This window comes from Monodelphis domestica, chromosome 1 (genome assembly GCF_027887165.1).
Source record: "Monodelphis domestica isolate mMonDom1 chromosome 1, mMonDom1.pri, whole genome shotgun sequence".
NCBI lineage: Eukaryota > Metazoa > Chordata > Mammalia > Didelphimorphia > Didelphidae > Monodelphis > Monodelphis domestica.
Window position 1 is genome coordinate 112,889,398 of NC_077227.1, and position 25,229 is coordinate 112,914,626.

The 25,229-nt window shown below is 45.2% G+C and overlaps 1 protein-coding gene across 2 annotated transcripts in view; it reads right to left on the bottom strand.

Annotated features, from left to right (window-relative positions):
• The window catches only part of NEURL1 (neuralized E3 ubiquitin protein ligase 1), a 109,171-nt gene that overhangs the window by 28,745 nt on the left and 55,197 nt on the right, over positions 1-25,229 (bottom strand). The window contains exons 1-3 of one of the 2 annotated variants that reach the window (XM_007479082.3): positions 20,427-20,753; positions 3,833-4,074; positions 3,059-3,380 (exon numbers count right to left, since the gene is read on the bottom strand). In XM_007479082.3, the coding sequence (XP_007479144.1) occupies positions 3,059-3,380; positions 3,833-4,074; positions 20,427-20,460 (598 nt within the window). In that variant the 5' untranslated portion in view covers positions 20,461-20,753. Of the gene's footprint in view, positions 1-3,058; positions 3,381-3,832; positions 4,075-20,426; positions 20,754-25,229 lie in introns of those variants that run through there. The other variant, XM_007479081.2, reaches the window with a different exon arrangement.

A 25,229-nucleotide genomic window follows, 5' to 3' on the forward strand; every position in this document is an offset into this window, starting at 1 on the left:
TCTACATCAGGATTAGTTCAAGTCTTTGCAAGAATAAATGCCCAGTCTCCATGCAATAGGCAGCACAGTAGTCAGAATATGTCAGAAGGTGTGCATACAAGGAATACCTGGCGTGTCCCATCAGACAACACATGGAACATGCTAGAATGGGCATCGTCACAAACCACCTTGGAGAACAAGGCATGGATGCACTTTATAGTTTACGCAGCACTTTTCTCACAGCCACCCTGCGAAGTAGGCTCAGGGAGTATTATCATTCCCATTTCACAGGAGAGGAAACCAAGACTTCAAGAAAGTACTAGCCTCACAAGTGGCAGAACAGCACCCAACCCCCCGGATGTCTCTTTCCACTGTACCAGGCTGCCCATTCTCATCATACAACCTTCTGAAAATTATCAATGCAAGGTCGACCTTAGGTTGGAGTTTACATAAAACCAAAAAGACTAAAATTAATTAAGAAACACATTTACTGAACAAAAGAAATGCTAAGCTCAGTTCCCAAATACTATCTAATCAAACATTTTCATTATCTCTAGGGCTTGCAAAAAGAGAGAAAGTTTTTATTGCTATTAATTTCATTATCTTTAACTACATCTGTTCATTCCATTAAGGCATTGAAAAATAAATTTTCTGCCTTCTGACCTCACTGATTTGAGACTCTGAGGCATATTTGTTGTTGTTTTTAAGTCAATTCCACTGTGGATTCAAGGCCTAAACCAAACAAGTCCTGACTTTCAACATATAAATGGGCAGATTCTTGCACATGGTACTGCAGGCATGTATATGCCTTTGTATAATTAGGCAAAAATCACACATACAGGGGGCAGCTGGGTAGCTCAGTGGATTAAGAGCCAGTCCTAGAGACGGGAGGTCCTAGGTTAAAATCTGGCCTCAGCCACTTCCTAGCTGTGTGACCCTGGGCAAGTCACTTGACCCCCATTGCCTAGCCCTTACCACTCTTCTGCCTTGGAGCCAATACACAGTATTGACTCCAAGACGGAAGGTAAGGGTTTAAAAAAAAAATCACACATACACATACATACTCACATACACCCCTACACATTGGGATCTAGTAGGAAAAACTAGGGAGTAGGGGTCAAGAGACTTGACCACGAACTTATTTGGTCATCATGGGCAAAGTCACTGACCCTCTTTGGGCCTCAATCTTCTCTTCAATAAAATAGGAAGTTTAGAAGATCTCTAAGGCTTCCTACAAGCTTCAATGATCTATACTTCTATGTTCTGGATTAAATATTCTATAGTTCTATTTTCTATGTTGAATGTTCTATAATTCTATGAGTTGTTCTAGGGCTTAAGGGAGCCTATGAATCTTCTCCTTCCTGACTTGAGAGAGTGAGAAGATCCCTAAGGGTCCCTTCAAGCTTGAATGATCTATGGTTCTGGATTCAATATTCTATGGTTCTATTTTCTGTGTTGAATGTTCTATAATTCTATGAGTTGTTCTAGGGCTTATGGAAGTATATGAATCTTTTCCTTCCTATCTTGAGAGGGTTAGAAGATTGCTAAAGGTCCCTATAAGCCTGAATGATCAATAGTTTTGTGTTCTATTTTAAATATTGTTTAGTTAGTTCTATGTCCTGGATTAAATATTCTATAGTTCTATTTTCTGTGTTGAATTTTCTATAATTCTATGAGTTGTTCTAGGACTTAAGGGAGCCTATGAATCTTTTACTTCCTGACTTGAGGGGGTGAGAAGATCCCTAAGGGTCCCTACAAGCTTGAATGATCCATAGTTCTATGTTCTATTTTAGATATTCTATAGTTCTATTTTCTTTGTTGAATACTCTTTTGTTCTGTGAGTTTTTCTAGAGCTTAAGAGAGTCTATGAAATCTTTTCCTTCCTGGCTTGGGGTGGGCGAAAGAGGAACAAGACAGGAACCCTTGAAATAGCCTTAGTGACCATGTGTCTTTCCTAGGTGTGGCCCAGGAGATCAAGGCAAGCATGAGGCCTTGACTTTGTTCTCTAGGGAGAGAATTCTCTTTTGCCAAAGGCTTCCCAGTGATCTTTCATCTCTCCCCCTCCCATCTCTTTCCCTGGCCTTGTGTGCCCTGCCTTTATCACCCTAATTACCCAGGGTAATCAACCACATGCCTCCTGATTCCTCCCCTCCCTGATACTTTATACAGACAGCTGGTTGCAGGAAAGAGGGGGTAGGAAACAGGGAAGAGATCCAGGGACTGCAGATGGCAATTGTGACGTAGTGGAAAAAAAGGCTTTGAGTGGGTGCTAGAAAACTCAGGTTCAAATCCTGTTTGAACCATTCAGTAGCTGGGTAACATCAGGCCAGTCGCTTTATCACTCTAGATTTCAATTTCCTCTTTTGTAAAATGGTAGTCCTAATAATCCTTTTCCTGTCACCCTCTCAGGGTGGTGGTAGTGGCCAGCGAAAAAATCTTTGCGAAAGTTCTTTATAATCTGTAAAGCACTTTCCAGTCATGATTCCCCTAGGGTTGACCAAGGCTAGTGGCATTTTGTTTTTGGATAACAACATGGATATATTAAAAACAATAATAACTAACATTTGTATACTGATGCACTGTGCTAAGTGCTTTACAATTGCTGTCTCATTTGATCCTCACAATCACCCTGGAAAGTAGATGCTACTATTTGTCTCCATTTTACAGATGAAGAAACTGAGGCTAAGTGACTTTCTCAGGGGTCACACAACTAATACGTGTCTGAACTCAAGTCTTGCTGACCCTGAGCCTGGTATTTGATCCATTGTGCCATCTAACTGTCCCCAACATTATAACTAAAGTCCTCCAATAAGGGTGAAGGACCTAATGTATGACGTCATTTAGCCAGTTACCCATGGATAAGATTATTCTTGTGGAACTAACACCTCTGGAAATTCTATTTCAAGGAAACAATTCAAGATGCTAATGGAATGGGAAAAGGGAATGCTTATACTTGGTGAAAGAGCAATCATCATTATTCTTGTTCTTACTGAACATCCAAGGTCTGCTTTGAAAATCTGGGCCCTGGGTGGATGATGGTAGAGAAAGATAAAGATGGAAATGGGGGAACAAGACTTACCGAGCAGCTGGACACCCCTCGTGAGGCCATAGACGTCCACCAGGGCCCACAGGGGATCGGCAGTTCGGACACCACTGAAGAACAGCATGGCGGCAGAATCATTGACCCGGTAAAAGACACGGCCCTTCTTGTCTACCCAGAAGGCAATGATGTTACCCTCATTAGCGTACTCCTCAGGTAATGCCTTAGCCCAGAAGCCACTCTGGGATACCAGGTCAGGACAGGCATACTTGGGCAGTGTGTCTGGGTTAATTCGTGAAGGATCCTTGCAGGTGAACCCCAGCCGGAGAGCCCCACTCCAGCAGCATTGTTTCTTGGTGATCTGTGGAAGCCAGGGGAGAGAAGACTCAATTCAGACTCAGTTCAGGCACCCTTTCCCCCATTCCCAACTCAGTCACTCAAAGTGACCTTCCTGAAGGAGGAGGTGAGAGAGAGACCTCAGTATGGCTCGTCCTCCTGGCAGACTCTACCTGAACTGGGAAAGGAAAAGGGGAACCCCACTCTTACTCCTAGCATTTTGAGATGATCACTAGTGTACTTCCTCTAGGAAACCTTCCTGCATCCATCCTGCCCCATCCCATCCTGGATGCTGGATGGAGACCTCCCAGGGGTGCTCCCACATCTGCCTTCTCCCCCTATCCTTTAGGCATAGCAGGGAGGAATGACTGAGAGAGAAGCCAAGGGAGGAATTAGAGAGAATGTGGGTTTGGGGGAGGCAGTTTAGGGGAATGAGGGCAGAGGGGAGATAAGACAAGGAAGAAGGATGAGTGTCACCTTTAGCCTGACTTGTTCATAGATGAGGACAGGCCGGTTGCTGAAGGTGATGGCGTTACAGAAGCTAGCCTGCCGCTTGACGGCTTTGTGGCTGAGGTCCATGAGGATCTGGGAGCCCTTGGTGTGTGGGTGGAAGAGGAGTGGGGTGGCCGGGAGGCTGCCCCCCGGAGGCGCTGGCAGACAGTGCTTCTGTTTGTGGTGACATCGGTGGGAAGAGGCAGGGAAGGGGCCGCTGATGGAATCTGCAAAGGAATGAGTCATATGTGAAAGATCATCGTCAAGAGGTTCAGCTTGGCCTGAGAGAGGGAGAAGCCAACAAAATGGCAACCATCCTCCAAAAAAATAATCCATGGGATGGAGGTAACCACCACCATCACCTTCATCATTGCCACCATCTAACGGTCACGACACTGTTGCCACCATCACCACCGTCACCATGATCACTGTCACTACCCACCATTGGCCATCATTCCTTCAACATCACCATTCCCATGATCCCCAGCACCATCATCCATACCATGGCCATCATCCTCTTACACTGACAAAGGCCATGCCCCTCCTTTACCAAATGAATGCTTCCCACCCATATACAATATAAAAACCATCACCAAACGCATCTTGGGGTGAATCCTTTGTGTTTTAAAACAATTCTCCATTTTATGGATGGAGAGCCTACAAATAGTGAATTAGGAAGTCCATGGTAGCCATTGGCACACTCCTGGAATCCTGCAACCTCTTGAATTCTGGGTTCTAAGTTTGATCTGGCATCCACATTAAATTTAGCATTAAGATTAAGCCCTCAGGGGGCAGCTGGGTATCTCAGTGGATTGAGAGCCAGCCCTAGAGACGGGAGGTCCTAGGTTCAAAAATCTGGCCTCAGCCACTTCCCAGCTGTGTGACCCTGGGCAAGTCACTTGACCCCCATTGCCTAGCCCTTACCACTCTTCTGCCTTGGAGCCAATACACTGTATTGACTCCAAGACGGAAGGTAAGGGTTTAAAAGAAAAAAAGATTAAGCCCTCAGAAACAAGGAAGCACCGAGTTACCTGAGAGGGATCTCACAGGCCCAGGTTGGAAATGCAGTAGCCAAAGCTCTTGGGCTGATCTGAGTGGAATTGGGCCTATGAATAGCCACTGCAGTTCTAGCCTGGTCAAGATAGGGAGACTCCTAAATCCAGGAGTGGGGAGGGAAGAAGGGAAGGAAACTATGGATCATATAACTTCAGAAAACTTATGTGAATGCTTATTAAAAATTAAGATAGGGAAGAATCAGTCTTAAAAAAAACAAATTTAAGGGGCCAAGCTAGGTGTCTCAGTGGATTGAGAGTGAAGCCTAGAAGATGGGAGGTCTTGGGTTCAAATTTGGCCTCAGATACTTCCTAGCTATGTGACCCTGAGCAAGTTACTTATCCCCATTGCCTAGTCTTTACCACTCTTCTGCCTTAGAACCAATATTGATTCCAAGATGGAAGGTAAGGACTAAAAAAAAAAAATTAAGAGTCTGATAGACCTTGGACAAATTAGTTTGATCTCCTTAGGCCTCAGTTTTTTTATTTGTAAAATGAGTGCAATAGATCAAATGATCTCCAAGATCCTTCTTGTTTTCATTTTTTTCATCTCGTGGCATACATGAGCTAAACAGTTTCTATAAAAAGTGAAAATATTTCTTTTTTAAACAAGAAAGTCTATGGAGTTCTATAAATACATGGGAGTTCTTATTAGAGAAGCAGTATGATTTTATCAGGGGAGTGCTGATTAGTGTCTCAAAGCTGGCTTTTTGGGGGGGGTAAAGGGTCAAAAACTTTTGAGTTGAATCTGCATTACCATTTTCCCTTTTTCAAGGATTGACAATCAACAAAACAGTAAAGCAAGCCCTGATTTATATGCTCTCAAAATCTGATTGTGCCTGATACTAGCACATCTCTAAGTGTAACAAAAAGCATCCTTGACCAGGGCCTCCAGGCTCTAATCCAGATTCTTCCACAAAATACTTGTGTCACCTCAGAAGTCACTTCCTTTCCTTTGGGGCCCAATTTCTTCATCTGATAATTGATCTCTAAGAAAATCTCCCAATTTAAGGTACTCTTTGAAAGCATCTTCACTGCTAGACAGCCATGTCCCTGGCCCACTAAGAATAATATTCAATCGATTAATAAACACTTATTGAGCACCATTATGTACCCAGACCTAATCCTGTTTGCCTCAGTTTCCTCATCTACAAAATGAACTGGAGACGCAAATGGCAAACTCGTTCAGTATCTTAGCCAAGAAAACCTCAAATGGAGTCCCAAAGAGTTGGACACAAATGAACAAGAAATGTTGTTTACTACAGCACTGTGCTAAGCACTGGGAAGAAAGAAAGAGAAAGAAAGAAAGAAAGAAAGAAAGAAAGAAAGAAAGAAAGAAAGAAAGAAAGAAAGAAAGAAAGAAAGAAAGAAAGAAAGAAAGAAAGAAAGAAAGAAAGAAAGAAAGAAAGAAAGAAAGAAAGAAAGAAAGAAAGAAAGAAACAATCCCTGTCCTCCAGGAATTTACAACCAATATTCACTTGAGCCTGACACATAAAGGAATTTCCCCCTCATTCATCCTGGACATTTACTGCCAGCTCATCTTGGGAGATGAAGAAATCAAGGTTTAAAATGAGGGGAACCACCTGGAACCAGTTTATTCTCCCTGTCCACAAGCACAGACCAAAGGGGCATTGCCTTCTTCCTCAAAGAAACTGACTCCCTGGCAGATCCTTAGTGCATTCTCTCTGGGTTGCATCCCCCTCAGAGCCGAGGCTAAACTTTTACTCTAGAGTTTACTGGACATCAACCCAGGCTCTTTTCACATAATCCGAACAGCACGGATCACCTAAGTATGGACTGATCAGTCCATGGATTTCTCTGGATCACCGACCCTCAATCATGCTGGCCAGGTCCTTTCTCTGAACCAAACCTCAAAGGATGAGGAGAGGCAAGGGGCCCTGAGGAGCCTTGGTCTTCTTTGCAGGGACCAGAAAGAAGGGGGAATCAAGGGAATCACAGGTTTTGAAACTGCAACTAAAATAACTGGTAGATGGCACTTGAGCCTCACCATTTTATAGATGGGGAAACTGAGGGAGAGAAATAAAGTAACTTGTCCATGGTTCCACACTTAGTATCAGAAGCAGAATTTGAACCCGAGTCTTCTGACTCCACATCCAGCACCCTAACTAGTATTGCACACTGCCTTAAGATCCCATAGAAATCTCCTGGTGCAAAGATTCTTTTCTTTTTTAAATAAAACCCCTTACCTTCTGTCTTAGAATCAATATTGCATATTGGTTCCAAGGCAGAAGAGCAGAAAAGGTTAGGCAATCAAAGCCTAGGTTGTGTGGGAAGGCTTCAGAGAGCTGGGGGGAAATAACCAGTGACATGAGAAAATCCCCCCACACCAGTCTGAGAAAGTGCTAGAAGCAGCCCCAAGGAACCTGTCCTTGGGGATCCCCTTGGCCGAGGGACCAGGACTCCCCCTAGGCTCTGTCCAGCTTCTAAGACCCCTACTAGCTCTAGATCCAGGATTCAGGAAGCCCAAGGAGGTTTTCATTGCCCCCCCATATCCCCCTCCTCCCCCAGAACACACACATGCATATTCTCCCACCTCCTGCCCCCTGGGGAACTGGGCTGCTGGGTCCCATGAGGGCAGGACCACCCTTCCCTGACTCCCCAGCAGTGACAGCTTTACAAGCCTCTGGGAGCTTCCAGAGGCTGCTGGGGGGAGGAAAGGGGGAGCAGGAGAGGCTTCTGCTGACACAATGGAAACTCTCTGAGTGTCTCCCCAACCCCCAAGTCTGGCCTGCCTACCTCATAGGGTTGATGTGCGAAAGGAGGTGTGACTGCCCTCTGCCAAGTTATTCACTGTCCTTCTGTCTGCTGTTACTAATTCTCTCATGCTCCATCTATGCTTTTAGGATGAGGGCATTCAGAGTTAGAGGAGACCTCAGAGATGTTCTCTTCTGAAGAAGATGAAAACATTTAAGGCTCTAAGAGTAGAGATGTCTGGCCTAAGGTTACCCAGGAATTAATACTGTAACAAGTGGGGGGGGGCACAGCTAGGTGGCTCAGTGAATAGGGTGCCAGACCTGTAGTTAAGGAGACTCATTTTCATGAGTTCAAATCTGGCCTCAGACACTTCCTAGCTGCATGATACTGAGCAAGTCACTGAACTCAGTTTGCCTCAGTTTCCTCATTTGTAAAATGAGATGGAGAAGGAAACGGCCAACCATTCTAGTATCTCTGCCAGGAAATTGTGAAGAGTCAGACCTTACTGAACAACAATCCTGCCCTCAGGGAGCTTACATTCTTTAAAAGAAAAATACACGCATATAAAATTCTTCCCAATTACACATAAAAACAATTTTCACATTTTCTAAAATTTTGAGTTCCAAATTCTCTCTCTCCCTCTATTCTCTCCTCCTTCCCCAAGTTAGTAAACAATTTAATCTAGATTATACATGTACAAACATGCAAAATATATTTCTACATTGGTCATGTTGTAGAAGACTCACATTAAAAAAAATAATAACCCACCAAGAAAATAAAGTGATAATGGTATGTTTTGCTCAGCAGTTCCTTCTCTGGAGGCAGATGGCATTTTTCACCATGAGTCTTTGGGAGTTGTCTTGAATCACTGTATTGCTGACAATAGCTAAATCTTTCACAGTTGATCATTGTACTACTTTATCATCATTCTACTTTGTACAATGTTCTGATTCTGCTCACTTCATTCTGTGTCCATTCATGCGAGTCTTCCCAGGTTTTTCTGAAGTCACCCTGCTCATCATTTCTTCAAGTACCATAGTATTCCCTTAGAAATCTAGATGCTATACTATTTGGTACATAAATGTTTAGTGATTATATTACTTTATTGTTTATAGTATCTTTCAGCAAAATGTAATTTCCTTCCTTATCTCTTTTAATCAGACCAGTTTCTACTTTGACTTCATCTGGTATCATGATTGCTACCCTTGCTTTTTTTACTTTAGATGATGCATAATAAATTCTCCAGACTTTTACCTTTAATCTGTGTGTGTCACTCTGTGTTTCTTGTGAAAACACAATGTGTTTCTTGTAAACAACATATGGTAGGATTCTGGTTTTTAATCCATTCTGCTATCTGCTTCCGTTTTATGGGTGAGTTCATCCCATTCACATTCAGCATTATGATTACTAACTGTGTATTGCTAGCACCATAGTATTCCAACACAATCATACACCTCCACTTGTTCAGCCTTCTCCAATTGATGGACACCCCACAAAAAAACATTCCAATTCTTTGCCACCACAAAAGAACTGCTATTCCTATTTTTGGTACAAATAGGTCTTGTTCCCTTTTATTGATTTCTTTGGGAGACAGATCTACTGGTGGTATTGTTGGGGTTAAAGGTTATGCACAGTTTTATAGCTCTTTGGGCATCCTTCCAAATTGTGGAGCTTCTAGTCTACATGGGAAGCAGACTTAGATAGGCATGAATCACCCTAACACAAAACAGAGTATGATTCATGTAACAAAGAACGAAGTATGAAGAGAGAGAACCTGAATTTTGTTTTAATCTGCCTTCTGATTTCATCAGTATTGGGAATTCCTGGTGAGGAATTTTCTTGGTTTAATTCAAATCAGTACCATATCCCCAAATTATCTGGGGTGAGGGAACCCTGAAAGATTAAATGGCTTGTCTTGGGTCATACAACCAGTTTTGTAGCAGAGGCAGAACCTGAACCCTCATCTCCCTAATTCCAAAAGAAAGAAACATGTGCTTATTGAGTAAGCACCTACCTCAGAGTCCAAGCATTGTGCTAAGCACTTTACAAATACTTAATCCTCATAACCCCAAGAGGCAGGCACTATAATTTTCCTCATTTTACAGTTGAAGAAACTAAGTCAGACAGTGGTTAAGTGATTTGACTAGGTCACACAGCTCTTAAGAACCTGATGCCAATATTTTAACTCAGTTCCTTCTGACTCAGCCCAATGTTCTACTTACTGTTCAGCCATGAGGGTTCTAATTTGAATTTAAATAGCTCATATTTCACATTTCTGTGACACCTTAAAGTTTACAAAGTACTTTAGGTAAGGAATTAATAGCTCCAATTTACAGATGAGGAAATTGAAACTCAGAAGGTAAGTGACTTACCCACAGTCACACAGCTAGTTAAGTATCACTGGAAAAACTGGGACCCAGATCTTTGGAAACCTAGACCAATGGTTCCACTGAATGAAATGCAGCTTTTTGAACCAGAAAACAAGGGTCTGGGTCCCAATTTTTATAATCATGACTCCCTAAAGCATCTGTTTTTTCATCTGTAAAACTGAGATAATAATATTGCTCTACTTGCCTCGCAGGGTTGTTGTTGCAAGAATTATTGTCATTGACTTTCATATCATTTTATTTATGGTTTGGGTTTTGTGTGAGTGTGCTCTTACAACAATGGCCAGTATGTAAGTGTGTTTTGCATGTTAATACATGTATGGCCCAGATCAAATTGCTTGCCATCTCTGAGGAGGGGTAGGGAAGCAAGGGAGGAAGACAGTTTGAATCTTGTCATTTTGGGAAATGTATGTTGAAAATTATTATTACATGAAATAAGGAAAATTAAGTTTTTGATCATAAAAAAATAAAAAATACTGTGACAGAGGCTGGAACTAAAGAAAAAGTACCAGGCTGAAGAGTGTGTGAAACTGATCACATCACTAGGGGAGGGGCCTCAGGTGTTTGGAATCTTGAGGAGAAGGCTCTGGTAGGAGGGGAGAGCAGTGAGGTCCTTAGTGGGGAGAGGTGGATTAAAACTTTCTCCTGAGGGTTGCCCACTTTTCCTGCTGGTGACTGGAAATCTTTCCCCCTAACACTTCCCAATTGAAGGGACTTTCTGAAGAGAAACCTGAGCAGACTTTACCTCAGCTCCTATTGCCCAGGGGTGAGTCAACCTGACTTTCTCTCAGGGGGCTCAGGCTGCTAAGGCCTGAGTTCCCCCCAGACTGGAGGAGGGAGGGAAAAGGGTTAAGATAGAGACATGGACCCCTTTGCCCCACTTTCCTTTTCCCAGTCTTCCCTGCCCATTATTCCTTTTTATATTACCTGATTGAGTTGACATTAAAAGTTATCTGTTCCCCAAGCTGAGTGTGAGTGAACAGATCAAGGGGAGAACTTTGGGTTTCGAGTAGTGGAGGGGGGACAAGAGGGACAAGAGTGAATAGGGGAGAGCAGCTTTAGCTAAGGAGGGAAGGCAGAAGGGGGAAATCTCCAAACCCCCTCTCCTCTCTCTGAGCCAACCCTAAACATCAGCTGTCTCCCCTGAACCCCACTTTGAGAAGGGGGGAGCGCTACTCTCTTTCACCTCTCTATACTGAAAGTCCAAACCCCTCTGTATACAAATCAACTCCTTTTTAATACAATACTCAGCAAGAAAAAAAGAATTATTGTCATTGAATCACAGATTGAGAGCTGGAAGAGATCACAAAGGACATGGAGTCCAAGCCTTCTTATTTTACAGATGATGAAATTGGGAACCAAGAAAATTAAGGGAATTGTCCAGTGACTCACATGATCTGAACTCAAAGTCTCTGACCCCAAAGCCACACTGCCCTGAAATGTAATGAAAAGAGTCCTGAATTTAGAATTTAAGGTCCCAGATTCAAATTCTGATTTTTCTCACTGGCTACCTAGATAATTCTGAGTCTGTCACAATGTCTCTGGGCCTCAGATTCCTAAGCTGTTAGATGGGAAGGATTTTTCAGAGATGGATAGGGAGAAGGAGGAAGGAGACATCATTTCAGACAGGGCAGACATGATCAAAGTCACAGAAGTGACAAATCAAGGGGAAAAAATTCAGAAGCATCTGATGAGTAGAAACATTTATTTGTAAAATCCTTAACTTCTATCTTAGAAACAATATTAAGTATTGGTTCTGAGGCAGAAAAGCAGTAGGAGCTAGGCAATGGGGATTAAGTGATTTGCCATTAGGGAGTGTCTGAGGTTAGATTTGAACCCAAGCCTCCCAACTCTATGTCTGGCTCTCAGTTCACTGAGCACTACCTGCCCCAAGTAGATACGTTTATTAAGGTAAATTGAAGCTATCTTGTGGGTAAGGAATTTAGTTTTTTTTTGTGAGCCCCTGGGAGCCAACTAAAGATTCCTGAGTTGGGGGATGGCAGAATCAGCCCTTTCTTTTAGAAAGCTTGATCTGAAAGTAGATGGAGGATGCTCTGGAGGGAGTTCACCTCAGATGGCCACGAATCTTTTCAGCGAAGTCAGATGGGGTTCAGCACTGGGTACAATGGTTAATAGGGTCAAGGATTTGAATAAGATTTGGTCATTTAATAGAGAGTTACTAAGAAACAGAGATAAGCATGACAGCACAGCCAAGAAGGCTCAGCTGAGGTTGGAGAGCATGGATTTGTAGCCCATTCATTCAGCTTCCTTGAAGTGGAACATCTGCCTACACATCTGGACTCCCCGAGAGAACAATCAGGAGATCAAAGAAGACTTCTGACAACTGATTTCATCTTGGAAGGGCCAACTAGACGAATACATTTACTCACTCATTCACTGTCATGTAAACACACGCAAACACATGCATTTATAAGATGGCATCATGGGGGTGATGGGCTTTATTTATCTTTTGTTTTCAAAGAGGATCAATGCTATCACGGGGTGATGTTTTGACTTATGCATGAATTGGATTTAAGTGAGGCAGACTTGCACAAAATCATCAACTCCACTCTTTCTTCCAGTGTCAGCAAAGTTTGGAGGCAGGACAAGAGTCAAGATGGCCAGTGATGGTCTAGGATGCAGTGAAGGCCACTGGCTTCTCTGATGTCTGACCTTAAGCTCTAAGCACCCCACAGCACCTGTTTCAACTGCCTTCCCAGGAAAAAATTGTTCCCATCTGCCCATTCCACCAGGGGAAGTCTTCACAGGCTTGGACAGCCATTCCCCTAATTCAACAATAGGCTGGAGATCTGTTGGTTATCCTCAGCCTGGTTTATCCTGAACCAAGATGGTTTTGCTGGGATGTAGCCACTGTACGTGCTAAAGCTTCTTGGAGCCATGGGTGAGAGTTAGGTGAAGGGTTCATGAGCAGGTCCAAAAAGGACTCTGCAAGTCCTCACACCAGAGGTGCTACTCCTCTTTCACCCATATATCCCAAGGAAAACCTAGATCCAAGTCCTGCCCCTCACCTAGCCTCATCGTATGACCCTAGCTAGGCAAGTCACTTATCCTTTCAATGACTCAGATAATTCTCTAAGAATAGAAATTTCAGAGAAGGTGCTGATCTGAATTCCTCACCGGGAGCTCCCTATAAAATTCACAGGTCCAGTCCAACAGGCATATAAATAATATACTTATAAATTTACATTTACATATTCACTAATTTATAGATTTCATTTATAGTTATAGTAAATATCCACATATATTTCATTTGTGTTTATATTATATTTATATCCTATATCCATACATTTATATATTACATTTATATTCATATCACATAGTCACACATTTGTATCATTTATATTTATATTATTTAATCACACATTTGTATATTTTATTTACATTTATTATGTTCACATGTTTACATATTTCATTTTTATTCATATTATAATCACACATCTATATATTTCATTTATATTTATATTATACATTCACACATTTATATATTTCATTTATATTTACATTATATAATCACCCATTTATAGATTTCATTTATATTCATATAATATTTATTATTTTATATAGTTATATATAGGAAAGAACTCTAGCCTACAATTAGGAGCTTACCAGCTGGGTGATCTTGGGCAATTTAACTTGAATTTGTTTCCTTTTCTTTATGTTTATATAACACAATATAAACAAATATATGATATTTGTTACTGTGCATTCTATATATTATATATTTAATTCCTACACTTGCACTATTTGTTTGAAGAAAGCATTTTGTAAACCTTAAAAGTATTCTATAAATATGGATTATCACAGGTACCCAAATACACCTTCACTCCAGAAGACCTGTGCTTGATTTCCAGTTCCACCACTTCCTAGCCATGTAGCCTTGGTCACTTGGACTCTCTTGATCACTTTCATCTGTAAAATGGGGATGATAATATATAAACACTCTATCTGCCCCACAGGGCTGTTGGGAGAAGAGACTGTAAAATGTTATTGAACAATGGCTAGAGAGCCAGGCCTGGAGTCAGGAAGACCCAAGATCAAATCCCACCTCAGACACTTACCGGCTATATGACCCTGGGCAAGTCACTTAACTCTGTTTGCCTCAGTTTCCTCATCTGTAAAATGAGCTGGAAAAGGAAAACGGTGAATCACTCCAGGATCTCTGCCAAGAAAACCCCGAACCGGGTGCATCATCCTCAGGACTGCATGGTGGTGATGGTCTCTAAGTCGTGCCTATACAAAAATATACCCTGAGACCAGAACGGTGGTCAGGGCTATCTCCGGCAGACAGGGAGCAGGGCTCTTCCCCAGGGCGCTGACATTCTTCCAGCCGGGAGAGGTGTTTTTCCTCCCTCAGTTATCCCCAGCCTGGTGCCTTGCCTTGAGATCATCTCCCAACTGGATTTTTTGCAGGTCGCTGCTCTGCTCTGCCCTGCGGTCAGTGAGAAGCCTAGGGCGCTATTAGGGTCGGCTCGTTCTAATGACGACCCGCGCTTTATACCCCTTACTTCATTTATTTCCCACAACTACTCCGGAAAGGAGGCGCTATTTCTTATCACTCCCTCCCCATTTTACAGATGAAGAAACTGACTTGCCCCGGGCCACAGAGGTAATACGTATTGGAGGAGAGATTTGAACTCGTCTTCCTGTCTCCAGGTCTACCATTGCCAGTCTTCCATCCCACCCCCATTTTTGTGTTGTTTTGTTTTTCAAACTGATAGAATGTCAATAACAGCCAAAATGATTGTCTTCCTCGCTGGAGGATGGGCTGATACTCGGATGGATGGCCAGCGTACTCGGCACAGGATCAGTGTGTGAAGATCGACTTGGAGCAAGGCGAGCCTCAGTTTCCTTATCAGTAAAATGAGGTCATTGGCCCTGATGGCCTCTTCCAGCTACGTATCTGTGATCCTCTCGTATGGGCTTAAACAGAGCGGGGAATCTCTGCTTCTCCGAAGGCTGAGAATCCTGGTCCCCTCTCCCTTACACACATCCTTGGAATGTCCCTCAGCCTCCTCCCAGACTTCAAAGCGCCCTGTTTGTGAGTGTGAGTGTGTGTGAGCTGGAGAGTCGCAATTCAAATCCAGGTCCTCCAACCCCAAAATCTACTTCCCCAAAGCCTTTGTCCACAGTGAGCCTCCCTTCTCTGAGCTGATACCGTGGAACCAAGAAGCATTTCTTTGTTTAAATGAATTAATTTATTTTTTTCAGTTTCATGTAGAAACAATTTTGGACGATTGTTTTCTGACATGTTAGGATTCCGACTTTTTTCCCCCACCGATAAAGTCTGATTTAGGTTATGCCAGTACTTTCCTGCAACACATATTTCCATATTGCTCTCAATAAGCATTTATTAAACACCTACTCTATCCAAAGCACTGAGTGCTAGGTGCAGAAGTTTATTTAAAGCACAATCCCTGTCTTCAAAGAGTTTACAGTTTAATATTGGGCACTTAGGTCGTACAGTGGATAGAACACCCAGCCTAGAGTCAGGATGACTCATCTTCTAATTCCAATCCAGCCTCAAATCCTTAATAGCTAGATGATCCTGGGCAAGTCACTTAATCCCACTTGCCTCAGTTTTCTCATCTGTAAAAATGAATCAGAGAAGGAAATGGTAAACCATTTCAGTTCCTCTGCCAAGAAAATCCCAAATGGGATTAGGAAGTCAGACATGACTGAAAAATGACTCATCAATAACAACATTGGGCAAAGACACCAACACAGATAGGCACAATATGATGTGCAGTATTACATGATAAATAGGTGAGTTACAAAAGAAAATGCCATGAGGTGGTAACCAAGCTGGGCATCAGAGAAGGTGGATTCCTAAGGAGTCAGCCTCTGGTGTGAGCTTCATAGCTCTCTTAGGAATTCAAGTCAGGGTGGGAGAGCATTCTTGGCTCAAGGTAGGAGCCCAAAAAAAGGAATGGAGGAAGGGGTGACAACATACTTCATCTCTAGAGAATAGAAAAATATCCAGCTTGGCTAGGGCATAGAGGTTGGGAAAAGGAATAAAATTGGATTGAAAGGCAGAATGACAACAGAGGGAAGGGCCTTCAATACTAAGCAAAGGATTTAGCTGGTAGCCCCACTCAACTGGCATTTAGTACAAGAAACCTGAGGATAGCTGTATATCAGATTTAGGAATCCTTAGACACTCCCTGGTCCAATTCCTTCATTTTACAGATGAGGAAACTGAGACCCAAGAAGATAAGAGGTCTCAACATGGTTCACACAGTGAGTAAATGGCAGTTTCTGAATCTGAACCCAGGTCCTATGTCTCCAAATCCAATGCTTGTTCCAAACTCTTCAATGCAAGGAATATTTTAGGAAGTCCTGCCCCAGCCTCCCCAAATAGACCCAGCATCTCCTGTCTTCCCATGGCAGCCAAAAATGAATTGAGCATAGGAGGAGAACTTAAGATAGACTTGCCAGCTAATGGAGCCCTCTATCTTAACACCAAGCCAGGGGGTGCAGAGGGTTGGTCCCCTGTGAACCTTCCCATACTTACAAATCTGGGCACAGAGGCATACACAGACCCTGCATACACACACTGAGAGAGCTAATTCTTGCAGGTGGAAGGGGGTAGGGGTTGCCTCTGGGCCTCTTGGGGGATGGGGCCTAAAGAAGAAGGGAGGGGGCATCCATTGCTTCCCACAGATGGTGTCACTTGTTGCTGGGAAACCAGTGACTGGCCAGACCCCTCTCCGGAGTCAACTGACATCCAACCAGCTATCTGTTTCCCAGCTCAGGAAACCCCAGATCATCTACAAAATATGTACTGTTCTCATAATCACAGGCTCAGGCCTATGTATGGGGGTATGCAAAGGAGCATATGGATCTGGCTGGGGTGGCTGGACACAAGGAGAGTCTAGATCAGACTCAGGGGTCACTCTGAGGGGTCCCTGGAGGAAACCTGTCTCCGTCTCTCTCCAGCCTCCAAATGCCCCATTCTGCAGAGGTCTAGCATGTCCCTGCTGATACTACCATTTGGATGGCTATTCAGACTTTTGTTCCCTCTATCTTGGCTCCAGAGTTGCCCATTTATGCCGAGCATTGGTCCTAACACACACACACACACACACACACACACACACACACACACACACACACACACAGTGCCCAGATGGCTTTCGTGATCCCTCTTTTTACCCTGTCCGTTTCTCTCTCATGGTGCTTAAAAGAAAAAAAAACTCAAAACAAACAAAACTCCCAAATCCCATTATGAAACTACAATTAAGAAAATGTCTTCAGTGAACAAGCCTTAAAGGTATCAGAAATTCTAGGCATTTTACCACAAAGGCAGAGAGGGATAAGCCAAGGAGAGTCTTAGTTCCTAGCCCCCTCAATCCCCCTGTGTGTCTAATGCTGGCTTCTCTTTAGGGTCACCTACAAGTTGAGGGCTCTCCTCCTCTCTCCTCTTGGCCTTCCTTCCTTCCCTACCCTTTGCATCTTTACTTCTCCTGTCTTCCCTCCCTTCCCTTCCCTTTCTTCTCTCTTCTTCCCTCACCTTTAATTACTTTGGGTCAGTATCACTGACTAATACAAAGCCTGGTCAACCAACATGGAATCTTTCTAAGGAAAATGGGACCATGGGGGCATCTAGATGGCACAGTGGACAGAGTGGCAGGTCTGGAGGCAGGAAAACCTGGATTCAAATCTGACCTTGGATACTTCATAGCTGTGTGACTCTGGGAAAGTCACTTAACCTTGTTTGCCTAGCCCCCTACCCTTCTGTCTTAGAGTTGTTACTAGGATAGAAAGGGAAAGAAGGAAGGAAGGAAGGAAGGAAGGAAGGAAGGAAGGAAGGAAGGAAGGAAGGAAGGAAGGAAGGAAGGAAGGAAGGAAGGAAGGAAGGAAGGAAGGAAGGAAGGAAGGAAGGAAGGAAGGAAGGAAGGAAGGAAGGAAGGAAGGAAGGAAGAAAGGAAGGAAGGAAGGAAGGGAGGGAGGGAGGGAGGGAGGGAGGGGTCCTAGAGCTGAGGAGATGGCCAAGAGGTCCAAAGTCCCTGATGGTCAGGGAAAGGGAAGGCCCACTGCGCATCACTTTACAAGTATCTCATTTGATAACTTGGATTAGGCTAAAGTGGAAGGAGGCAGAAGTGCTAGAGTGATGGGGCAGGGAGACATAGGGCCAAGACTGAAGAGGGATAATGGAGAAGGGCCAGAGAGCAGCTGATAGGCACGTATAGCTTCCATCCTGGAGGCTAAAATCTCCAAGCTACTGGCTACTCCTAAAGATATCTCCTGTGTCTTCCCAGAGAAAAGGTAGTTAAAGAAACTGTCACCAACCTGGGTTTAGGAGCCTCTCAGTCTAGCCTCCGGGTTTCCACTTTCCCTGGCTCCCCCAATCTCAGCTAACCCTACCCCCAGTGAAAGCCTGTCCCTCCAACTACCCCACAGCAGGCCTCCAGTCCCCTAGATAAACCTCTTCTACAAAGCCCAGCCACATCAAAGCTCTTAGCTAAAGTCACTGGAGGTTTGCCCTGAGGCTCTAATTACTTCTCCTCCCCATTTTGCTGGGGGCTGGCCAAAAACTGACCTGCGGGGTTTACCTAAAGTCTCAATCCATAATAGGCCTGCAAGCCAGACAGTGACCCTCTCTATGGCCAGGGTCCCTCTGCCAGCCTTCTGGGCCTAGGGACTTCAGAAAGGAGCCCTCCTACACTATAACCTGTTCCTCTCCCTCCATGAACCCCCTCCCTCGGGCCAAGGGCCAATCCCAGGCCAGGCCAAGCCAGAAGGGGGTTAGGCAGAGGCTTCTGGCACTGTCCCCTTGACTAGCTCCTGGATTCGGAGTCTGCCAGGGCCACCCATCTGTCACTTTCTCCTTTCCAACCCTCAAGATTAAATTCATTGCCTTTTAAGAGAGCCAATCATCTGTGTTTTGCTCTTCTCCTCCCTGGCCCCCCACCCCCACCAGCTTTTCCTTTTCTAATTAGAAATTAAACTCCCTAGAGCTTAAGACTCCAAGAGAGAGCTCAGGGCTGGAGGGAAGGAATGTCCAGTCCAGAAAGAACCTCTGGCCCCTCCCCAGCGCTGACCCCTGTTCTGGTCCTTTTTCTAGGGAGCCAATGGAAGCTCGGGAAGCTAACTGCACCACCACCACCTCTCCCTCCCACATCTACTGGGGCTCCACCAGCCATTCGGTATCCTAGCCAAGGCCACTGACCCCATCCGGCCCAGGCCCTGGTGGAGAGGTGGAATAAAGTCGCCATCCCATGCCCCAAAGTCTGGTTCAAAGCAGGGGACAGGGAGGGCCAGCCCAAGCCCCTTGGGGCTGGAAAATCCAGCTCAGAAAGGCTCTGATGACAAAACATGGGGCTGGAGGGGGGAGGCCATTCTCCCCACATACCGTGACTGATGACACAACATCAGCCATGTTGCTACCAAAACAGAAAGCGCCTTCCAGGAAGCGCTGTGGAAGCCCAGGACATCCTGGCACAGCCCGCAGCAGCCCAGTTGAGCCTGGAGGTGCCCAGGGAAGCCCAGCAGATCTCTCCCTGCCCTCCGAGATGGCAGCGGGGACCCGTTCAGAAGGAGTCCGCGGCAGCCCTCTCCCTTGAAACCTCAATTAGGAGCTGTTCCCCATAAAACTGGGGGGGGGGGTGCCAGGATCCAGGGGCTGCCTGGGAACACTGGCAAAGCCTGGGAAGAGATGGCACAAGCTCGCCATCCCTCTCTGTCTGGGTGTCTGTCCTTCGCCACAGGGCCCAGAAGTTTGTTTGGCTTCGGGGCCAATGGGCTCACCCAGAGAGTAAGCCTCAGATATTTCGGTCAGGGGTAGGTGTGAACACACACACGTGTGCATGACAGCGCACACACCCACGTAAACCCGGGCACACGGGCAGAGATTCGAACACCCGGCTGCACATACATGATCCTGGATATGTTCCCTCGTGTCCTCGTGTGGCATGGCACCGCGCGAGATCCAAGCGGTGTAGCACCAGCCCCCAGCAGCCCTGTGCCTGCCGGTCCTCTGCTTCTGTTATCCTGGGTATAAAATACCCAGGACCTCGCCCCGCGGGAGAGGAGTACCGATACAACACGGGGGAGGTAAGATGATAAGGAGATTTGCCGACCATCTGTCTGCCTGCCTCTGGGCTGCTGGCTGCCAGGGCAGCTCGGCCTTCTCCCTCACTCTCCCTCTCTGCCTTCCCTTTTCCTCTTGCCCCGGGATCTATCAGGGCTCATCACCCCAGGCCCGGGCCTCGGTCCCTGGAACCCAGCACACAGCCAGCCAACTCTGGAGAAGGGAAAAGGCATGACAATGACAGCAAGCCCGGGCACCCGGCAGGCTGCCCCCGGCCACCCTCCCTCCCAGAGCCGGGTGCTCTGCTACAGAAGGTTGGGCTAAGCTGGGGGACAAGGGGCTGGGGCCGCTGCGGAAGGGTGTCTGCTCCTTACCATAGAGGGTGCTCCGGGTGATCTGTCCCCCCATGGCCGGCAGGGTGTGGGCACTGCCACCTCGGGGCCTCTGTCACGGGGTGTTGGTGCTGGTGGGGACCTCCCTAGGGGCAGGCATGACCGGCAGCTGGCGTCCCTCGCGCACACACGCAGACACACGGCCCGAACAGCTTAGTGCCTGCTCACAACCCCCCCAACACGGACACACATACACACCCGCTAGCTAATGCACTGCTCACCGTCTCCAGCAGCTTCCACCCACTTTCAGACCCTCCCTCCTGCCCTCCCTCCCTCTCCCGGTGCAGGCAATAGGAGCCGTCATGTTTATTTACATAAGGAGGAGGAGACTGGAGGCTTCCTGAAATAGACGGAGAGCTCTCAGCCTTCTGTTGGAGCAACAGCCCCCTAGGTAGAAACCAAACACAATGCGAGATGTGCTCACGCACCTAGCGCATCCGCGAGGACGCACGCGCTCCAGGGCGCCCCATCCCACCTCCCAGAGCCACCTTCACACCTGCCTCAGACACACAGGCTCAAGCCCTCGCGTGCAGCCACACAATTCCACACATGCACATGGTCCATACACAAACACACTGGGAGAGGTCTATGGGCACACGTCTAGAGCTGCAGCATATTCAAGCTGGAAGGGACTTCAGGGACCAGCGTTATCGTGAAACATGTTGACACAGTCTCACACAGACACACTCGATGCATACACCTATACACTGCATGCTTCCACAAGGAGTATCGGGTTCTCTCTGTCTGTTTCTGTTTTTCTCTCCCGCTCTTTCCCTCTCTTCCTCCTCTCCCTCTCTCCCTGTCTCCTCCCTCCCTTCCTCTCTCCCTCTCTTTTCCTTCCCTCCCTTCCCCCTCTCTTCTCTCTTCCTCCTCTCTTACACTCTTTCCCTATCTTCCTCCCTCCCTCTCTTTCTCCATCTTTTTTCCCTTTCCCTTTTCTCTCTTTCTCTCTCCCCCTTCTCCCCTCCTTCTTTCTCTCTTCCTCCTCTCTTCCACTCTTTCTTCCTCGTCCTCTCTCCTTTTCTTTCTCTATCTTTTTCTCCCTTCTGACCTTTTTTCTTCCACTCTCCCTCCTCCTTTTCTCTCCATTTCTCTCCTCCCTCCCCTTCTCTTTCTCCCCCTCACTTTCCCCCTCTCTTTCCTCCCTCTCCTTTCTCTACCCTCCACTCTTTCTCTTCCTCCCTCACTCTCTTTCTCTCTCCATCTCTTTCCTCCCTCTCTCTCTCTTCTCCCTCTCCCTTCCCCTTCCCTCCTCACTCTCTTTACACATACACATACACACACACACACACACACACACACACACACACACACACAGGCCTCTCCATCTTCACGAATACATTCCCTACAGAATCATTCCAGTAACAAGGCATGGTATCCTAAGTAAGAGCCTAGAGAATGTAGGGAATCTGGCAGGGGTGGCACAGAACCCCTTACACCTTTGCAGAAAGTGACAGATAACAGGAACAAAATGAGATTGAGACACTGGAAGTCTAGAGTCCATACTCAGCAGAAATACTAAAAGAAAGGGAGAGAGTGGGCTCTCCATCTTGGAACAATATGCCTTGTACACTAAGGTCCCCAAAATAAGTTCTCTCTGACCTTCACCACTGTTTAGCTCTCTAAGACCACTGTGACCTCTGCTGCCCCATCCTCTGGAGGGTTGTGTTAACCAGCTTCTGTTAGGTACCTAGCCAGATAGTACTGAGGGATTCTGGGGCTCACATACACACTGTGTTCATCCTCATCTAGCCCCCACCTCCTCACCTGTTCTAGCACAAACTCTGGGACCAGAATATTTCTGGTTTCAGCCTCAGGGAGGGACTGAATGGGTGAAAATGGGAGTGGCTGTCTCTGGGGAGTCAAAGGCCAAGATTCTGTTATCCAATGGATGGTTCAGGTCTCTCAGATGGACAAGGCAGGACAAAGGTAAGAAGCTGAGTCAACATTCTCAAGGCATGAGGAGAAATCATTAGGCTGACACACAGGAGGTCCCTGTGACTGTCTTCCCCTCTCTTTGCCAGGAGAACTAGTGAGAAGGGAGCATCAGAACACTGGATGCTGGACCTTAGGAAAGAAACTGTCGGCCCAGTCCAGGTAGAAAGGGAAGGATCCAGTTTATCCATCAGTCTGTTAGTATTTTGCCTACACTTGAGGATTCCATTGGTGTAAAGAATTCCTGCTGGAGAAACTCCCCCTACCAATTCATATCTATATCTAATAGTCTTAGCTTTAGGCTCTGAGGGGTTAAGTAACTAACTCAGTGTAAGTACAGTATGAATCAGAGGCAAAATTTCAGCTGAGAACTTCCTAATTTCTCTATCCACTAAGCCACCCTCTTGTTATCATCACCATCATCATCCTTTCAATAAGGATTGGACCAGTTCTTTCTTTAGTTCAGAGAATTCCAGGGAGAGGAAGCTCCCTTTATCAATCTAGGCTGGCACCCTTTCTGCAATTTGTAACCAGAGAATCATCCAGGGCATAAGGGTCAAGCTTCCCAAAACACTGGGGAGGGCAAGAACCAGATTAAAATGTAATTGGGAAATGTTTAACAAAATAAGCAAAAATATAGTATGTCATAGATAATGTTAATTTGTGGTTTTCTAAGTCAATATGTAGCCCCAGGGATTAGTTTCTATTTAAAGTTGGCACCACTATAAACACTGAGAAGTTAAAAGACTCACTCAGGCCCACACAGCAAGGACATCTCAAAAGCAGGACTTGAACCCAGGTCTTCAAGACTGGCTCTCTATACAATTTTCCATGTCTGCTGGTTGTTATTTTTATTAATTATAATAATGATTAATAATAATAAAAATTATTTTGGCACATACTGGCTGTGACCCTCAGTAAGTCATTTAATTTTTTTAAACCCTTAGCTTTTGTCTTAGAATCAATTCCAAGACAGAAGAATGGCAAGGGCTTGGCAAGGGCTAGACAATAGGGTTAAGTGATTTAAGCAGGGACCTATTTGAGGTCAAATTTGAACCCAGATCCTCCTGACTCTAAGCTTGGCATTCTATCCACTGGGCCACCTCGTTGCCCCCACTTACTTCCACATTTTCTAGGCTTTGGTCTATTTTTCCAGTCTAATTGGAAAATATTCCCCCTTCTCCAACACTCCTTGATCCAATCCAATTGGCCTCTCCTTTCCTCACACATTCAATACTCCATTTTCCATCTACAAAGCTTTGCTCTGGCTTCGTCTCAGATGCCTGTAATGAATTTTTTTCCTTTCCTTCCTCTTCGTAGAGTTTTTCCCCTCTTTTAGACACAATTCAAGCACCATCTTGTGTATACAATGTTTGCTGATCCCTCCCAACCACTAACACTCTCCCTCCCAAACTATCTGTATTTAACTACTATATATGTATGTGTGTTTGCAGCTATTCAAATAACACATGATATGAGATAAATGCGTATGTATATATATATATATATATATATATATATATATATATATATATGTATATATATATATATATCTTTCCCATTAGAGTATATGCTCCTTGTGGGGAGGGATAGTTTCATTCATTCAACTGAAGACCAAAGGGTTAAGTGATCTGTCCAGCTAGTTAGCAATGAAACCTGAATTATAGCTCAAAGCTCCTCACTTCCAGTCAGGACATTTGGAGTAAAGGGGGTAGGGAGCTTAACTATGAGGAAGAGCAAGGGTAAACATCCAGAGAGATCCATGGGATTTTGGAAGATGATGGAGCAGAACCTAGATAGTAATGCTGTCCCCAGAAGATAACTCCCCTTAGTTTCAGGAGACTAGAATAGGGGTCGGGTTTTAAAGATTCAAAATCTGTAATAACAGAAAAATGTTTTTTGTGGATGAGTCGTCTGAAAAGGCAGAGGCCTTTCTTCTCATCTTTGCTGGGCCAGAGTCCAGGACTACTAACCCCATATTTCTGCCTCTCCCAAGGTCAAGCTAAGAGCCAATGCCCAGATCTTCAAAGATAACATGGCCTCTGTGTGAGGACAAAGTAGAGATGATGGAGCCCAGGGACATTCTCATCCTGGGGGAGGTGTCCCACCAGTGACAGCTGCCACCAGTCAGTTCCATGAACTGGGTGAACAGTGAGGGAGGGGCAATGGCTATGGGGCTAAACCCTTCAGTGTTTCTGGCTCAGTTATGGAGAGACAGAAGAGAGAGACAGTTGGGGGGGTAGAGACAGAGAAAGAAAGAGGGAAGGAGAGAGTAAGAGTGAGAAAAAGTAAGAGAGAAAAAGAGGAAGAGTGAGACAAAAAAAGAGGAAAGTGAGACAGAAAGAATAAGAGAAAGAGTGAAAGAGAGAGTAAGAGTGAGAGGGAAAGAGGGAGAGGGAGACAGTGAGAGACAGGGAAAGAAAGAGGGAAGGAGAGAGTAAGAGTGAGAAAAAGTAAGAGAGAAAAAGAGGAAGAGTGAGACAAAAAAGAGGAAAGTGAGACAGAAAGAATAAGAGAAAGAGTGAAAGAGAGAGTAAGAGAGAGAGAGAGAGGGAGGGAGACAGAGTGAGAGAGAGGGCAAGAAAGAGGGAGGGAGAGAGTATAAGTGAAAAAAAGTAAGAGAGAAAGAGAAAGAGACAGAGAGAGTAAGATAAAGAGCAAGAGCAAGAGAGTAAGAGAGAAAGAGGGAGGGAGAGGGAGACAGAGTGAGAGAGAGAGCAAGAGAGAGGGAGGGAGGGAGAGAGAGAAAGAGAGGGAAAGAAAAAGGGGGAGAAAGAGAGAGGGAGGGGGGAAGAGAGAGGGAGGGTGAGAGAAAGAGAAAGAGAGAGAGAGAGAGAGAGAGAGAGAGAG